This window comes from Diplotaxodon limnothrissa, linkage group LG9 (assembly GCF_057381915.1).
Source record: "Diplotaxodon limnothrissa isolate DT_005_m linkage group LG9, D_limnothrissa_male_GT1.1, whole genome shotgun sequence".
Taxonomy (NCBI): Eukaryota; Metazoa; Chordata; class Actinopteri; order Cichliformes; family Cichlidae; genus Diplotaxodon; species Diplotaxodon limnothrissa.
The window spans coordinates 11521106-11537655 of record NC_140604.1 but is presented as its reverse complement, the minus strand read 5'-3'; the positions used below and the strand labels follow the sequence as shown (position 1 = coordinate 11537655).

At 43.5% G+C, this 16550-nt stretch overlaps 1 protein-coding gene across 2 annotated transcripts in view; it reads right to left on the bottom strand.

Annotated features, from left to right (window-relative positions):
* Window positions 1-556: 556 nt before the first annotated feature.
* mmp16a (matrix metallopeptidase 16a (membrane-inserted)) overlaps window positions 557-16550 on the bottom strand; it is a 75129-nt gene continuing 59135 nt past the window's right edge. For both annotated transcript variants that reach the window (XM_085362714.1, XM_085362715.1), the window contains 4 exons: window positions 10253-10391; window positions 5024-5174; window positions 4358-4473; window positions 557-1937 (listed from right to left, as the gene is read on the bottom strand). In XM_085362714.1, coding sequence (XP_085218840.1) covers window positions 1603-1937; window positions 4358-4473; window positions 5024-5174; window positions 10253-10391 — 741 coding nt within the window. In that variant the 3' untranslated portion in view covers window positions 557-1602. The remainder of the gene's footprint in view (window positions 1938-4357; window positions 4474-5023; window positions 5175-10252; window positions 10392-16550) is intronic.

Sequence of the window (16550 nt, the reverse complement as noted above, 5' to 3'; positions counted from 1 at the left end):
TCAAAGCCATGTTGAGCAGAACCGATAGGGTCGTACAGTAAATGCTTGCATGCACGTTGACACAGGCACTGATCTTGACTTGCTGTCTCACTTCAGTCTTCAGACAAGAGCATTCTGGGAACTGTGAGCTCTCTCAAACAAGGCAGTCAACAGGATTTTATTATTATCATTATTTTTAATTAAGTCCATTCACAAAAAAGAAATAAAAAAACCCAAACAAACAAAAACAGAGGAATATGGGCCAAGGACAAATCCAGAAACAAGACTCCTGTCAGCCTGTCTTATGGAAATATCAAAACTAACAGTAACAAATACCTTAACACACAAAAATAGTGGCTTTACTCCAGAACCTTCCAACATCTTTTTTTTTTAGTATACAATACATTACTTTCAGTACAGGCTGGACCTACTGTATTAATCTGTCCAGAATGGCTCAGCAAGCCAGTGCTGAGGATTCTGAGTAACGTAATAAAATTCATAAAATACCAACCACAAGAAGCAATTAAGCAGCTTCTTTAAAAAAAGGAAGAAGAAACAAAAAGAAATAATAGCGGTATACAAATTAAAATAATAAAAAAAAAAAAGAAAAACACCAAGAACAGCAAAACCAAGCACAAGTAGTATGATGTATAATTAAGGCGAGTTAAAATATTGCAGAATAATTTGGCCCCTGTGTCTCAAACAGACTGCCACAACAGTCAGAGCTCCCCCCAACTCGTAATCGCTGCAAGGATCCAGAGAAGGGAAAGAAGGAACTAAAGAAAGAAAGAAAGAAAAATGTGATCCTCTTTGGAGAGAGATGGATTTTATTTGGTTTTGTTTGGTCTCTTCTTCAGGGATGTCTTAAAGGGAACAGTGAGGACCTCTTTTCTCACATGAATTCCAATAAAAAAAAGAAGAAAAAAAGAAAAAACAAACAAAAAAACAGATGAATGATTGGTTACGTAATAAAGTTGTGTTTATCTGAGACTTATTTTTTTATTTTTTATTTTTCTGAGCCCAGTCTGAAGCTGGAGGAGGGGAGGGGCACGCGGATCAGAAAATAGAAAGCTGTTTATCAACAACCTGATATGACACAGTTGACAATGCAGTGCCCTGTGGGAAGAGTTTGTTCCCCTGAAAGTCCTCCGTCTGAAAAGCAGTCGGGCAAAGAAACAAAGAGGACGGGGATAGGAAGTCGAGTTTCTGAGATACAAAGTGATGCTGACCCTCTTGTTGATTTTTTTTTTTTCTCATTATTTTTGGACCGGGATCGAAGGTCACATCCGACAAAGATCCCCCTCCACAAACTGTCCCTCTGGGCCCCGTTTGTTAAAAAGGCTGGGGGCTGGAGAAAGTCAGCTTAAAGTCCTGGGAGTCGCCTTTTTTTAAACGCGGGATCACCGTCAGACTTCTCGGCTGGTTCTGCAGGTCTGCACGAAAGTTTCGATCGCCGAAGAGGAGGAGGCGTGGCTTGTTGTTTTTCCCATAAAGCTGTCCAGTGTCCACCGTCCTCCTCTCTGTGAAAAGTGGGGGGCTGTTGTACTGTTTTTCCACAATCCTCTTAACTCCCACCCTAGCTCTGCCCTCTCGTCTCTTAACCCCACCCCCCTCCAAAAAAATTCAAACCCATTCCTGCATGGAGCGTTTGCAGTACAGTATGTGGCGAGGCGTGCCCTTCCTCTTGAACTGCACCACGGTGTAGACCAGCACCAGCAGGCACAGCGCGAGCACGCAGGGGATCACTATGGCGATGGCCTTCACCGTGTTGGCCTCGTTGTCCAGCTCGATCACCACGTCCGAGTTGCCGTCGTCGGCCGGTGGGCGGCCGGGGTCGATGGGCGTCAGCTCGCAGCCCATGAAGTCCTTGAGGATGGAGCGCGGGTAGCCCGGTTCCACTCTGAGGAACTGGTTGCTAAACTTCCAGTACTCCTTCCCCTTGTAGAAGTAGGTGAAACCTGAAGCAAGGACACACGCACACAAAAGTTGTTAAAGAGTGATTTAGCACGTTTTCAGCTAATGCTCAGCTCTGTCAGTACTGTCAAAATGTGCATTAAGCTGTCACCGAAAAGCCATCAAACTGGATATAATGATAACAATTTCATTCAGCTGACGGAAAGGTCACCAGCTAGGGCGAGTGCTAAAACGTGAGGAATACGTCACATTACTAGCTTATAAGCCATTTGCTGTTAGATCCTCATCGATACACGTCAGGCATCATTTTTACTGCTAACATATACTGAAGTAACCGGGCACAACTGTTGCTTTGGAGGAAGCTCTTTCATGTATTTAATAAAGTCACGAACTGTTCAAAGAATTTATTACTAATTGAATCTTTAAAAAAGAAATCACCTTTTATCTTAAAGGAAAAAAATTATTCAAGCGAAGTCAAAATGAAGATAACCAGCCAGTAGTGTGTGTGCTGCTCTGATGCTGAGCCACAGTTTCGGTTTCAGTTCAGTTGTTCTGCTGGGATATCTGTGCCTGTCCCTCAGGACTAATTATACCGGTCATGAAAGAGAAAACACACCCGAGCGGGAGTCAGGCCCCGTAGCTACGCTCACACAAAAGCGCAGCAAATGTCACTGGCAAACAAGGCGCTTTCTAAGCCACGAGAGCGACGGTCGATTTTGTGACGGGACGTGAGGGCGACTGTCCCAGCGTCCCCCAAAGATGCACAGATCCGCTAATGCAGTCGGCCGCCGTGCATTCAGGTGAGAATTTACCCCTCCTCTCCACAACGGCTCCAGCGATGGAAAAAAAAAATCATGAAACACAAAGAAACTATTTTTTTGTTGTTCCATGCCCACAATATGTTCATTTCAAACTTTGCCTCCACCGTCGCTCAAATGCTCACTGGGAAAATGTGCCGTGTAAAACTGGTCCGGACAGCCTGGCTGAATCCTTGAGCTCTCCTCTCCCTCGTTGGCCTCCTTTCACACTTTGTGTTTCCCCATTTGTTATTTATGCGCACTCCTCTCTAAGAAGATGAGGAAAGAAATGTTCTAAGTTTCCAGGCGAGGAAGGCCAGCGCTTTTTAAACAACGTGTCGGTTGGAGATGGTATGAGCGAGGAAATGAAACAGCGTAAGGTGGGATTTTAGATGAAAGAGGGGCCGGCCTGGCCGAGTGGGAGACTTGATCACCTTGTCGGGCAGAGCTCTGTCTTCACAACCTGGCCGCGTATAGTGAGACAGGCCAAACCACACAATGCTCTTTGAATTAGTATTTAGAGCTCAGCTGAGTATTGTGATTAGCTGATGAATTACAGCCACTGTCGGGATGCTCCTCTTTCTGATCTGGCGGCAGGTTCTGTCACACTTTTCTCCTACATTTAACCCAAATTAAGCGAAAAAGGGTTTTTTGTTAGAAATAGAAAGATCCACATGAAGACTAACTATACAGCTCCATAACAAGTAGAACTATTCACTGAGAGACACAGAGGGGGAGAGCAGATGAGAGGTCAGACAGGCTGAGCTTGTGTGGGTTAGAACCAGGTCAACGTCGCCCTGGGCTCCCCGCTCCGAAACGTGCCGCCTCATACACACTGTCGTGGGCTACAGTGGCGTGCTCAATTACGCCTGGCGATCTGGGTCAGTGTTATGAGCGGTCCACTTGGCACGCTGTCTCGGCAAACAGCCGGCTCTCTCAATAAACGAAGGCCGACACATTTACGTGCAGAAACATACACAAACAGCCATCATCCGCTTGGATATCAGTCCATCCTTCATGCTCTGATTGATGCCCGCTCCACCTGGCCTCACCGGCAGAAATGCCCAGCTACAGGTCTGGCGGGGGATCTTCGGCACAGATGGCACGAGCTTTCAACACCACCTGCTCTGTTTTTTCCAAACGACTTGCAGCCAAGACCAGACCCCAAACCCACCTGGCACGGTGCATCCAATGGGAAAAGATTATTTTTGTAGCCTTGCCATCTGAGCGGCCTATCGTTGAGCTCCCGGCGAGATTTTAATCCCGCCTACCCAAGCCTGAAGAGAGTCAGTTGGCTTAAAACCGGAATGAGCACCCAGCGGTGGTCTTGTCCTTTCTGCTTTCCATAGTCCGGCTCCAACTGGGTCTTATGGCATTCAGAGCAGGATGGACCGATTACGCAATATTTTCTTGTGAAACAATTCATAAAAAACAGGGACAAAATGTATTTCTGGATGATCTGACCTGCTTTTTGTTTGGAATACGCAAAAAACATTTCCCTCTGTATTGCATGTATGGAAGCGTGCCACACACTGAGACTCAGTTTAATAAGTGGGGCAAATTTCAATCAATGCTACCCTGCCAGTGACCATCTGAAATCAATGCAGCCTGGCAAACGAACTGCAACTTGCTTGCCAAACCAGAGTATTGTGCAGGACAAATCGTACCATTGGCTTTGTCCACGAAGGCCCCCTGTGGCGATTCAGGCACACCTCTCCACACTGTGATAGGCTTAGGATAGCCAAGGTCCATGATTCTCATTTCCTCATTGTAGCGCCAGTACCTAAACAGGAACAAACGATGAGCCACGGGAAGACAAAGCAGGTACTATAAGGCTAGAGGAACACAGGGCTGAAAATGGAAACAGATGGTATTTTATGTGTATACCTAGTATCTTACTATCACACTGTCAGCTTCCTCTAGTGAGTTAATTCAAATAATACCTATCATAGCAGGTGTGAGAGGCATGGGGAAAATCTAACTCTATCCCACATTTTCCCTGAACCTTTTTCACCCTGATGATGTGGGCCAGCAGACAAACAAAGAAAACTAATGAACCGTCCTCTAAGAGGAGTCGCTGACCTGATTTTGTAGCAACATATTACAGATGGTTCTTTAGCACAAGTGTCAAATGAAATCAGGTTGAGAGCGACTCTGTGTCAGATCAGAAACGCTACTTTAAAACATTCTTCCCGTTCTTGTTTAGTTATACTAAATATCCACCAATTTAAGATCATACGCTTCGCTTTTAAGAGACCTTTGCAGGCTAAATTTGCACACGGCTTTCAAGGAAGAAAGTCCAGAACTGATCTAAGACCTCCACTCGTACCCACCTGTCCCCTTTAAAGAAGTAGGTTTTGGCCACATCCTCCCACCACAGGGCGGTGTCGATGCTCTGTGAGGGCATGCCATGGGCAAACTGGGAGATGTCCTTGGGGTATCCGGACTGCAACACCGTGTCCTTAAACACCCAGAACTGCTTTCCTGCATATCGAGAAAGAGAGTGAGAAAACAAATTAGAAGGAGGACGAGTAACCGTGGGGATTACCATACAGGGGGGCAAAAGACCCCAAAACGCACTGAACACACGGCAGGCAATAACCTGTTGCGTTGTATTACTGTATTTGATGCTGATACTGTTGAAAGAGGGAACAGAAATGGTGACAAGCTCCCCTTGCCCTTGCTTAGAGGTGCTCTGGGAACTTTTTGGCGCTGGCAAACTGAGCTGGTAACTGCTCAGCTGTGATAAAAGGAAAAAAGCTGCAAAGCTTGTGGGAAAACTGGCAACCAAACAGTCAAATTAAAACCTTTATTTTTTAAAAGTTTCCTGGATCCATGAAGCCAAGAAAATACTTGGGTTGTGATATTGTTGCTGAAATATTAAAAACCATATATCTTTTTCTGCTTTGTTCCTCGCCTCCATTTTTTCCTCTCTACAGCCTCCTTCCTGTGGAGTAATTAGGTTAAACAGCACATTTCTGACACCGCGTGACCCCAGGAAGTGCATTTCTTCATCAATGGTGGAGGCGTAGGGTGGGTCAAGAGGAAATGTGTGTTGGGGTGTGTGGGGGGAGGTACGTGGCAGAAAAGAAAAAGGGAAAGAAGGAGTAGGAATGACAAAGGCAGAGCAGATGGCGTTTTTATTATTCCCTTTTTATGATTAAATCAAATGAAACGGAGCCTGAGGCTATGAATGTTTGCTGTTTTATGAGCGGGAAAAGAGCAATCATCGGTTTAATATCTGCAAAATACTTACAGTATTTCTTTCAATAATCGCGGCGCTGACAAAAATAAATCAGGGTTTGGAGGAAAACATAAAAAAGGGCTGACAAGGAGGAGTGTGTGACATGTGCAGATGTCAGACACACACACAGTATGCTTCAGTCGCCTCTGAAACTCTGTAACATTCAAGACATTGAATATAAGTAAATTGAAGTTTTTTAAAGCTTGTTTTTAAGACAAAAACAGAGAATCAAAGATTCAAACCGTGTTTGCAGAATCCGATTAACTGGCTGTGTTTAAAGAGCCGGATCCTCGCGTCTCCCTGGTGTCTAACTAAACACCAATCAGCCTGAAACACTACATGGAATTTCTGCAGGGTCAGCTTTACAGATGACCACACAACTTCTTTCTTTCTTTTTTTTAACAAATGCAGGAAATGGATGTCAAATAAGGGAGGCAAAATCCCAGCAATATCTGGCCTCATTCATTTTCTTCACAAATTCCCCATGTCTGACATTTCACCCTAAAGTATTTAAACAATACGGATACCTTAGAGATGGAAAGGTGGAAGGAACAGTAGGACAGGGTGTTGGCTGAATGTTAAATGGGAAGGCGAGACCTGCAACGGCCTCTTTTTTTCTCAAAAGGAAATTCCTGTCATTTCAAGTCATTCTCTCTCAGCGCTCCGCTCACCGTGGGTCACGCTTCCTCCCGGCCTTGATACGCCACGCTAACACGCCACACCCTGAGGTTAATAGTGACCCGTCCCCAGAAAGAATGAGTTCAAATTGATTCATAAAAAAACTCCCAAACTTTCCCTTCTCTCACTCTTTTTCCCCCCCAATCCCACATAGAATGGGATTCTCCGTTCTCGCTTTCTTTTTTAAATTGGAGTCGACTTGCATCGGCCTCCACATAAAAGTCGAGCTTCATCTTCAGAGCTGTGAGGGCTGCTTTGATGTAGTGGTGGCTCTGGCATCTGCTGCACTGCAGCGACTAATCCCCCCCCCGCCTGCCCTCAACAGTGTATGAAAAGTGTTATATAGGATGAAGATTTGTTCCAAAAAGGAGACGCCTCCTCTTTACACAGGCCACACACAAAAACGGGAAAACCAGGAACCACACATGCGCCTGTGAGTACTTAACTTATTATGCATACGCACGTGCAGTGTGACCCCGTGGCTTTAATGTCTGCTTGAAATCATCGCGTTCAGATCTGGAAATGTATTCTTCGACACGGCGTTTAAGCAAAAATCATCGCAGGCTTTTCCACGTACAACAAACAGCCTATGGAGATTCTAAGTTTGTCAGATATTCTCCCATAAAACTAAAAACTGCTACAACTGCGCCGATGGAGCACGAACCGTGCTGACTGCTACTACTGAACATAAACCAAACATAACCCCCATTTCTCACAAAAAACAGAAGTGTAAACTGACTGCTATTTTGCATGATACCTCCATCTGTAACCCTGTGTTATAAGGTAGGGAACAGTAAATGTACTAAAAGGTTACACTGTGTTAGAAGAGTTCCTGCTCAGGACCCGAGCATTCACCCTTTCAGAGCCAAAATGCCAGGGTATTAATGTTTTGGCTAAAATTAGATGCTCTGTCCTAAATGTTTTATTTCGTCTGGGGCAATGAGCATTCATACCTAAATTCATTATACCGCCCCCTTTTCTCTACTTAATGTTTCAGATTAGAATCTGCTGCTGAAAATATCTTTGTTTGAGACATTTTATCCTGCATTTAGCTATTGAGTACATACAAAAACCTCTTCATGGGGCAACAGTTTTACAAAGAACAGCCAAAAACAGTAAAAATGTTAATAAAAACTTTATATAATTCATGGAGTTAACATTAGCTGCAACACTTGGTAGCTAGCTCTGATGCAGAAGTGACAAGCTAACAGTAAGTGGCTAACAGTAAGTGGCTAACAGTAAGTGGCTAATAGAAAACATACGTTACTGTAGAGTATTATATAAAAAAAACACTTTTTCTACTTTTGTTTTGCTTTATTAAACTTCTGTTAAGTTTTGAGTGTTTTTGCAGCATGTTTATATTTGCCGGTGTTTTCTTAAATTGCAGAGCATTTGACCTCTCATGGCCACCGTGAATATCTGCACTGACACAATATACCACACAGGAAGAGAGCCAGACATAAGCAGGATACCAAATACCTGTGGCTGTGTATAACTGTAACCAGCACCATGACCTCAAACTTGAAATAAGACCCTACAAGAATACGGAGAAAACCTCTGAGCAAGCATTTGGAAACAGTGGGAGGAAAAAACTCCCTTTTAACAGGAAGAAACAAGAACAAAGCAGAACCAGGCAAAACTGGTTGGGAGTGAATTCAATGACATTTTTAATTTAAAATTCAATGTACACGCCAATACTGGTCCAGCCTACAGCTCGAGTTCAATGTGAGAGTTTTGATCATCTCTAAGTGATTAAAATTGGACGTGATGAGCGAGTGGTGAGTGTCACTGATCTTTTATGACTCTGGAGGGGACCATAGGGTTGCCAAATGAAAATCAGGTTATATTTAGAAAGACTTGAAACTATCAATCAAAGTCAAAATGCAAAAATGCAAGTTTAACCTACCACATTAGCCGAGCCTGCGTATTGTTCTGCTCTTAATCTGAAATAAAACAATATAAGCCATGTCTGCATAATTTAGATGTAGGGAGTAGCTTTGTCTGTCCTCTGACACAAAAGCCTCAATCAAGCTCTGATTGGATCCTGCCTCCCAGGAGGAAGATACATACCCCTATATGTGTGCTGTGCATATGCAGGGCGCCTCCGAGTAAAGCTGCAAAAGCCCATGCTAATCTGATTAATTTAATTTCAATTCACAACACAGCTTCTTATTAATCAACATTTCTCCATGTAAAACACTCTTCTTCTAAATCTGCCTGCATGGTGTTGCCAAACTGTGAATAGTAATTCTGTAAGGGCATATAGCCTGATTAGCAATCCACACAGCAGGCCCGGTTCGACTGATGCGTTTAAAATTCATGCTGAACTTCTTGCGTCTCTGAAGAATTCAGCGAGGGAAACAACTAATACACTGACATTGGCGTAGGAACGAAGAGCACACTCTTAATGTATACTGTGTCTGTTTCCAGACCTGCCCAAAAAGCACTAAGCTAATCAGTGTCTCAGCCATGACAGCCAAAGCAGACTCCAACGTCCCCATCTGTGGATGTATTTTAAGAGAATTGCATCAGACGAGAGCTGTTCAGAGTATATTCAAAACGCCTGGTTAGACGAGGAGTTAACGTGCCGCCTTCTGCTTTCTGACCGACTTTCTTCCTAATTTTTCTTCCAAATGGTGACAGTCAGAACAAGGCCTTCTGGGAAATCAGCTGCATGTGTTCAAATGAAAAAAGGCATTCTGTTAGTATGAATTTTCTAACTCCACCGCTGCCCAGTAAAGAGCAGGGTGGAGGAGAAGGCAGCGAAATCAAACTTGCAGAGCTCGTGGCACACCCGGGACCAGCAGTCTGCATTTCCAGGAATTGTTTGGTGTTGGAAATAGAAACGAGTTTGAGAGAAGATTTGTAGTTTTTTTTTTATCATCCCAGCAGAGTTTCGTTGTTACCTACGTCTCCTTTCATCAACACCCTTCCTTCCCCGCCTTTCCCTGCCTCCCGTCCTCTCTGTGTGTATGCAAATACGAGGGCCGTGTTTGTTTGCTGCTTCTTTTAAGTGGCTTTGCAGCTTCAGACATAATTAGTCATAAAGCTGTGTTTTGGGGGCTCAGTCTAGATTTGAATGTGAAGACAAATCTTTCAGCAAAGCAAAAAAAAAAGAAAGAAGAACAATTAAAATCACGTCTCATCAAGCGGCGAGGCTCTCCTTGCACATGCTGTTCCAGTGATTTCCTAGACCTGTGCATACAGATTGTGTTTAACTGCAGTGGACGATTTTATATGAAAATATATCACTGGAGCAGAAAAATGCAACACATGCATTATTAAAAGGCAAAACTGTTTGTGGTAAACTTTCCTACCAAAGCAAAACAACTGCTTTAATCCTCCCCAGACTTGCACTAAACTCTGCAGTGCTCAGAGGGAGCATGATAGCATAAAAAAATCCCTCTATTTTCAACATACACACATGGAAATTGAATATAGGAGGAATGAGCGTCCAGCTTATACAAGACGATGACTTGTAGGGATAACAGAGCAGACATGGAGCTACTGCAAGCCGGGACTGCACGGAGGCAACTGGGCTACAGCACTGCAGGATCAGATAAAAAGCTTTATGATGCTTTGCCTGTAATGAAAAACAGCTTTACTAAACAGTGATGGTGGTGGAGTGTAAAGGACTCACCTTTGAAGAAGACAAACTTGCCCTCGCTGTTCTCATAGACTGCGTCTATCTTGGGCGGCAGGCCTCTCCAGAACATTCGGATGGGCATGGGGTATCCCTGCATTACAGAGTTATCTTTCACCCGCCAAAACCAGTGGTCCTGAAAGGGAACAGAGGACTATGTTAGGAATAAATGAGAACCTTTAAAGGTCTGACACACAGATTGTCAGAGGTAGAATATACCCTTAGAAGTTGAAAGCATGATGTCTGCCGTCATCCTATAAAGGCCTTTTTGGCAAAAAACCCCAACAAAAAACCCAACAAAAAGCCCGCTTAGCGAAGATTTAGCTTTCCTCTTTCAGTGCAGCAGCAATCACAGGAAGAATCCAGTGTGTTCTAGAGAATAAGACGCACGCATGTGTGAAAAACATCATCAGAAGATCAAGTAGGAAAAAATGCACATGAATGTTTCTAAGATCCCAAACAACACGCTGCCCTGATCTAAGAACAGAAACAAACTACAGCTATAAGGAATTTCTGCATATAGTGACACAGCTGGCAGTGAATCTATCTGATACGCTGAATTCAGGCCAGCGCCTTGCTTTGCTGCTCATGCAACAAAGCCTGCTGGTGACAGCCGTGATGCTTTTAAGACACACATGTGCTTTCTCAGGTTGTCTGGAAAGCCTCGGCGACTGTCGCTACACATGCAGAGCCTGAAGAACATGCTGGGAAAACCATCAAGTAACAGGGGCAAAAGTGATAGTCAGGAGCTTTATGAGGACCCAAGGGGCTGACTTCTTTTTTTTTTGGGGCGGGGGGGACAAGTGGAAGGTGTGTCTTTTTGATGTTGGATGAAACTTGATGACAGAGGGAGCCGGGGAGAGACACAGCTGCAAAAGCCATTAGGACTCAGAAAGATGTCCCACCCTTTGGCAATGAATGGCCAATTGCACCTCCTTAACACGCTGGGCGCTCGGGCCAAAAAAGCCCGACCTCGTAGGGAGGGATGCAGGGGAGACAGCACATCATCGCACCCTGCCTCATTCACAGCGAAAGCTAAATAAACAGCCAATTTATCAAAGACTCTCTGCACAGCTCTCTTTCTCTCTCTTTGTCTAATCCAATTGTTTCTCTGGGACTCTGCACTCTCCCTGGACTCGTCCTCCTCTTTCTTTTCATTTTCCCCTTGTCTCTCATTCCAGTTCCTCTGCTTTTTCCTCTCCTCTCCCACTCTCGCTCCACACCTACTGCCTCCATAGATTTCAGTTGTTCAGCATTTTCTTCTGTACGCGGCCCGGCCGAGTAATTGAAAACAGATCAAAACTGTGAAATCCGAGCCATTTGAGTCCTTTTGACTTTATAAAAAGGGAAAATGTTCTTTCTCCCGCCTGCCCCAACTTCCCACTCCCACTCTGAAAACAAAGCTCGGGCGACTTGTAGAAAATTTCAGCAGGCGCTTCTCAATTACAGGAACGTTCAGAATAATCAGAGCGAGTTCAGTCTTAGCGAAAGATGGAAATATCACACCGCTCTCCGCTTTGAGGAAAAGGGCGGTACCGAGTTTATCAAGTATACAGTCTCGTGGCACATGACGATGCATTCAGAGCGATGAGGCTGAATTCAAATCTGGTTTCTACAGGAATATAAATTCTGCCCTCCTGGATAAATAAAAAAAATCTGGTTCTACCGATGAGTTTTTGTGCTGAGGAAAGTTTGCGAAGCGGATCCCAAACTGCCTCGCTGACAGCTGAACCGAGTGTTTTGTTGGCAAAATCAATACTGCACAACACACTGGTGTACTGCATGAAGTACCTGACCTGCTGAGCTGACAAATCAACAAAACACACACACACACACACACGATGGAGAGCACTTTGCACTTCATTAATTCTGAAATGAACAGGTATCTGTTTAGCGCATTAATTCATGAGGATTCTGCCGCAAGATGACTGGCAAATAATCATTACACAGAGACACCAATCAGCAATCCCGACTAAAACCGTGTGCCTAATTAATGCTCGGATCCTCCTCGTTCCACCTTAACAGCTCTGAACCACCGCAGCATTGACACCTGACCTGTGGGAATATCTTTTGGTGTCTGCTACTAGTAGGGGTGGGGAAGATTATTGATGACTGATAGATTCAACAAACAAAACAGCCTCAAGTATCACTTGAGATTTAAAGTGGTGCAAAATACTAAAATGAGGCGCAAATCAGCCATAACATTACACTGAATGACTACAAAGAGGCGAAACAACAACAGAGTGAAGCCAAATGTGCCCAGACAGCCAAAAAAACTCGAAATGACTACAAAGAGATGCAAAAAAATCATAAAAGTGACACCAAAAAATGAGAAAGAAATGCAAAAGAACAAAAAAATGCAATAACATGTACAGAAATCCAAGACAATTGCATATGTAGGCAAAATGATTAGTAAAGCGTGCAAGTGAACAAAGTTACACAAAAAGATGCAAAACAGCCATAAAATGACAACCAAGTGACACAAAATGACCACAAAGAGAACACAACAACAACAACAACAACAGCAAAGTGGCGTCAGACGTGTACAGAGATCCAGAAAATCATAATAAGACCAGCGATGCAAACGACCATAAAATCACAACATAAAATGGTAACCAAGTGACACGAGACGATTAGAAAGCGAGGGGCAAAAAAACGATTACAGAGATTCAAAACAACTCAGCATCACTAATCTTTGTGAGCCGAGCTGAAACACACTGGTGTGAATTACACTACGCGTTCACACGCCGACCCTTCACAGCGGCATGCTGGGTACATGACTCAATCAGACTCTTAGAAAGTTCGAGGCTGATGACTTACAGACTTTGCCCCGACGTAAAGCGCCAACACAGGAATGAAAAACAAGAACACGGCACATTTAAGAAGTGACTCAAATCGTTGAACACTGCATAAATACTTATCAATCAATGAAAATGAAAAGAACCGGCGTGAAATCTTTCTGCAAAGGACAAAAGAGCAAGTAGACCGCCCTGTTATTAGCAAAGAACAACAAGTGGAGACAATGAAGCTATTCCGAGAGATCAACGCTTTTTTGAATTTGTTGTGTAAAAATGAGGTTAAACCTAAAAACCTCGACACCCACGTCAGCCCCGGGTAAGCATCTGCTGCCGCCTTTTGTGTTTATGTGCTGAGAGAAGAGGTGAGAATATGACAGGCAGTGATATCTGGATGACAGCCGCGTTGACCTCTCACTCATCTAACATGACGCACGCACAGGGCAACCTGCTAGTGACAAATAAAAGCTGTTTCATTCATTCATTTCATACATGTGCTCAAGGCCAAGAAGCAAGACTGCAGGGACGTAACTGTAACTGCTGTAAATAATGAAGCGCGACCTTCATCAGCGCAACAAAACACGGCAGCTTTCACTTCTCAACCTGCAGCTCTTTCTTTCCGTTAGATTTTAATTCTAATACGCCAGCTTTACAGTTCATCTTTGTGGGGACATTTTCCAATCCAATAAATGTCAGCGTGGCGCTCTGTGCACGATGTAAGCCTCCATCCCCAAAGTCAAGAGTGCAGAACGGTGTTTAGCAGCTCCGGCATCAAACTGCCAAAATGACTGGCTGTGTTATCAGTTTCTGCAATTTTATACTCTGAAATAAACTTCAGTCGTATTTTTTAGAGAACAAAAAGTGATTTCATGGGAAACAACAATTGCAACTGTTTATTTTAACTAGGTGTGTTTATGTTTCGGGAAAAACTATGTCATCATGGGGAAATTTGCCGCTGCTAAAAAGGCTAAAAAGCAGGGGTGTCAAACATAAGGCCCAGGGACTAGAATTGGCCGAGCAATGGCTATAATGGAAAATACGATGGATGGCATAAATTTGTACCTGTATTTGCTACACCAAAGATAGAATAGATAAACCACAGAATGACTTTCTGCTTAGTGAGCAGAACTTTTTCTATAATTTTATGCAAAAAAGCTGAGATGTGCTGTTAAAATTACACTTCTTCATCTTATATTAAGATATCACAGGGATTAAATTACTAGTTAAATGTCTGTAGGTTGACAGAAAGTCAAGTTTCACTCCTCTTGTCCAACCTGAGATCAAAGTGGGCTGTACGTGGCCCCTTGATATAAAACAAGTTTGACATTCCTGCTCTGAAGCACTTAGGTACCAATCTCACAGGAGGACATTAAACATATGGTAAGAGAAAAGGATCAGAGAGTTAGCTTAGCTTAACATAAAGATTAGAAAATGGGCAAGCGGCCGGCACATTTCAAACTGGAATGTGGGTACAGATTAAAACAAATGATAACACATAACACATTATTAAGTGAAATTCAGAGGTGCTGGTAGGGGGTTTGTTACCTTTGAGCATGCCCAAGCTGGCTGCTTCCCCCCTGCTTCTCATCTTTCTGCTCAGTTAAACTAAGCTAAGCTAATCACCCAGAGGCTTTAGATTAAAATTAGACACGAGAGTGGTGTTCAGCTTTTCATCTCTCTTTCTCTTTGAATTCTCAGGACACCTGAAAAAGAAGTCTTACAATTGTCCAAAAACTGAATTGGTGGCATTAAAAATCCACTCCAGACGCGCGCTATTTTTGGACTCTCTCTCTCTCTTGCTTTTCATTCCACTGCTCAAAAAGATATTAAGAAGACACGACAGCTTACTGCCCATTTGGCAACTGCTTTCTCATTAATGGATGTCATAGTCAAGGAGCGTGGCTCCGGCATCGGCAATCCTGAACAGCGAGGCGCCCCGCGGCAGAATCCCCTGCTCTATATCTGTCCACACGAAGGAAGGAAGTGTCCCTCAGTGAGTGGGCGAGAGGGGTGGTAGTTTCCATTTATTATATGTCTATATAACGGGCAACGCACCAATAATGGAAGCTAGAGTAGATGAAAGCATTAGTGTGTCGAGTGTTGGGTGGAAGCTTATATATAGACCTGTAGGGGAAAAAACGTATACCTGCATGTGGGCACAACAAAAGGCTCTAATCCTGTCCGTGTAATGCAGCTACAAGTGTCCGAACATAATGAGTCACTGTTAAACGACAGCAGAGACATAGTGGGTGAAATGAATTTGGAGATTTAAACTATCACCTAACAAGAGCTACAACAATTTCTATAGCACCGCTTTCACAGAGAGGTTTTACTGAACAGTGAGCTTTAATAAAAAAAATTAGCTTTAGGGATAAAAACTACTTTGGGAAAAAAAGAAACCTTATAGCACAAAGAAAAGCATGAGCACAGTAATTTCCCTTTTTGTAATCCTTGCATCCTTGTTTTGAATTCTTGCTCCATAAAGGCAATACTGCAGCTATAAGAAAAGCATGTTGTAGGGAATGTTTAGTTAAAATCCTCAAATCCCTGTTTGGATTTTCTGCCTCTAAAAACTGACAAGACAGCAGTGAGCCATAAACCCAAATCCAAACTTTAATTATGATGTCTGAGACTCCATCCATATTTTACTACAATCCAAGCCTGATGGGAATTGAATGAACTCCTGGAAACTTTTTTTTGGTCTGCTTGTTGTCAGACAGCATAAGCGTCACACGCGGGCACGTTTGCGGTACAGCGGGAAAAAACTGGTTGCAATTAAAGCCCGAGAAAGCACTCTTCACCAGTGTACGCATGCATATACATGAATGTGTGTGCTGCTTCCAGCTCCGGTGGGAGAGCATATGGCCTGCGGGTTCACAGAAAGTTGAACCTGAAGTGGCTGCGACCATAAAACAACAGTAACTTTGTAGCTTTACGGGGCATTTACCGTTGACACTGGATCTGTGAAGTCATCGGTGAACCCCGGGTGACCCCGTGTCACCTCACTAGGAAAGAAAAATGAGCCACCGTAAAAAAACCACCTTTAACAAGCATGACTCCCGGCCTGGCTGTGTAGATTAATGTTAACCCGTATAAATCAGACATCTTTCAGCACTGCTTGAAAGACTAGTCTATCCCAGCATTCTTTATAACAAGGACTTCTGCGTCATAAAGAGCCACAATCAGGGCGTCTCAGCCCTGAATGTTACTCATCGATCCTGAATCTGTAACGTTACGTGAAAGTGGAACATTTTTCCCAGCGAGTCTTTGATAATCTGCTCTCCATTTTAAATTCACAGGTGGAACATGTGAATATTTTCTAAAAACAGAAACCTCTGTCTCTGCACGGCAACGTTGTCGCTCTTGATTCACTGTTTTCTGCTGCTGTTTTAGTGCCACTCGTTAAGAATACCTGTTCTGTGAGCATCTGAAGGTCTAGAACAGCAAAAATATTTGATGAGTATCCGACAGCAATCATCCAAATATCCTGGTTTGATAAG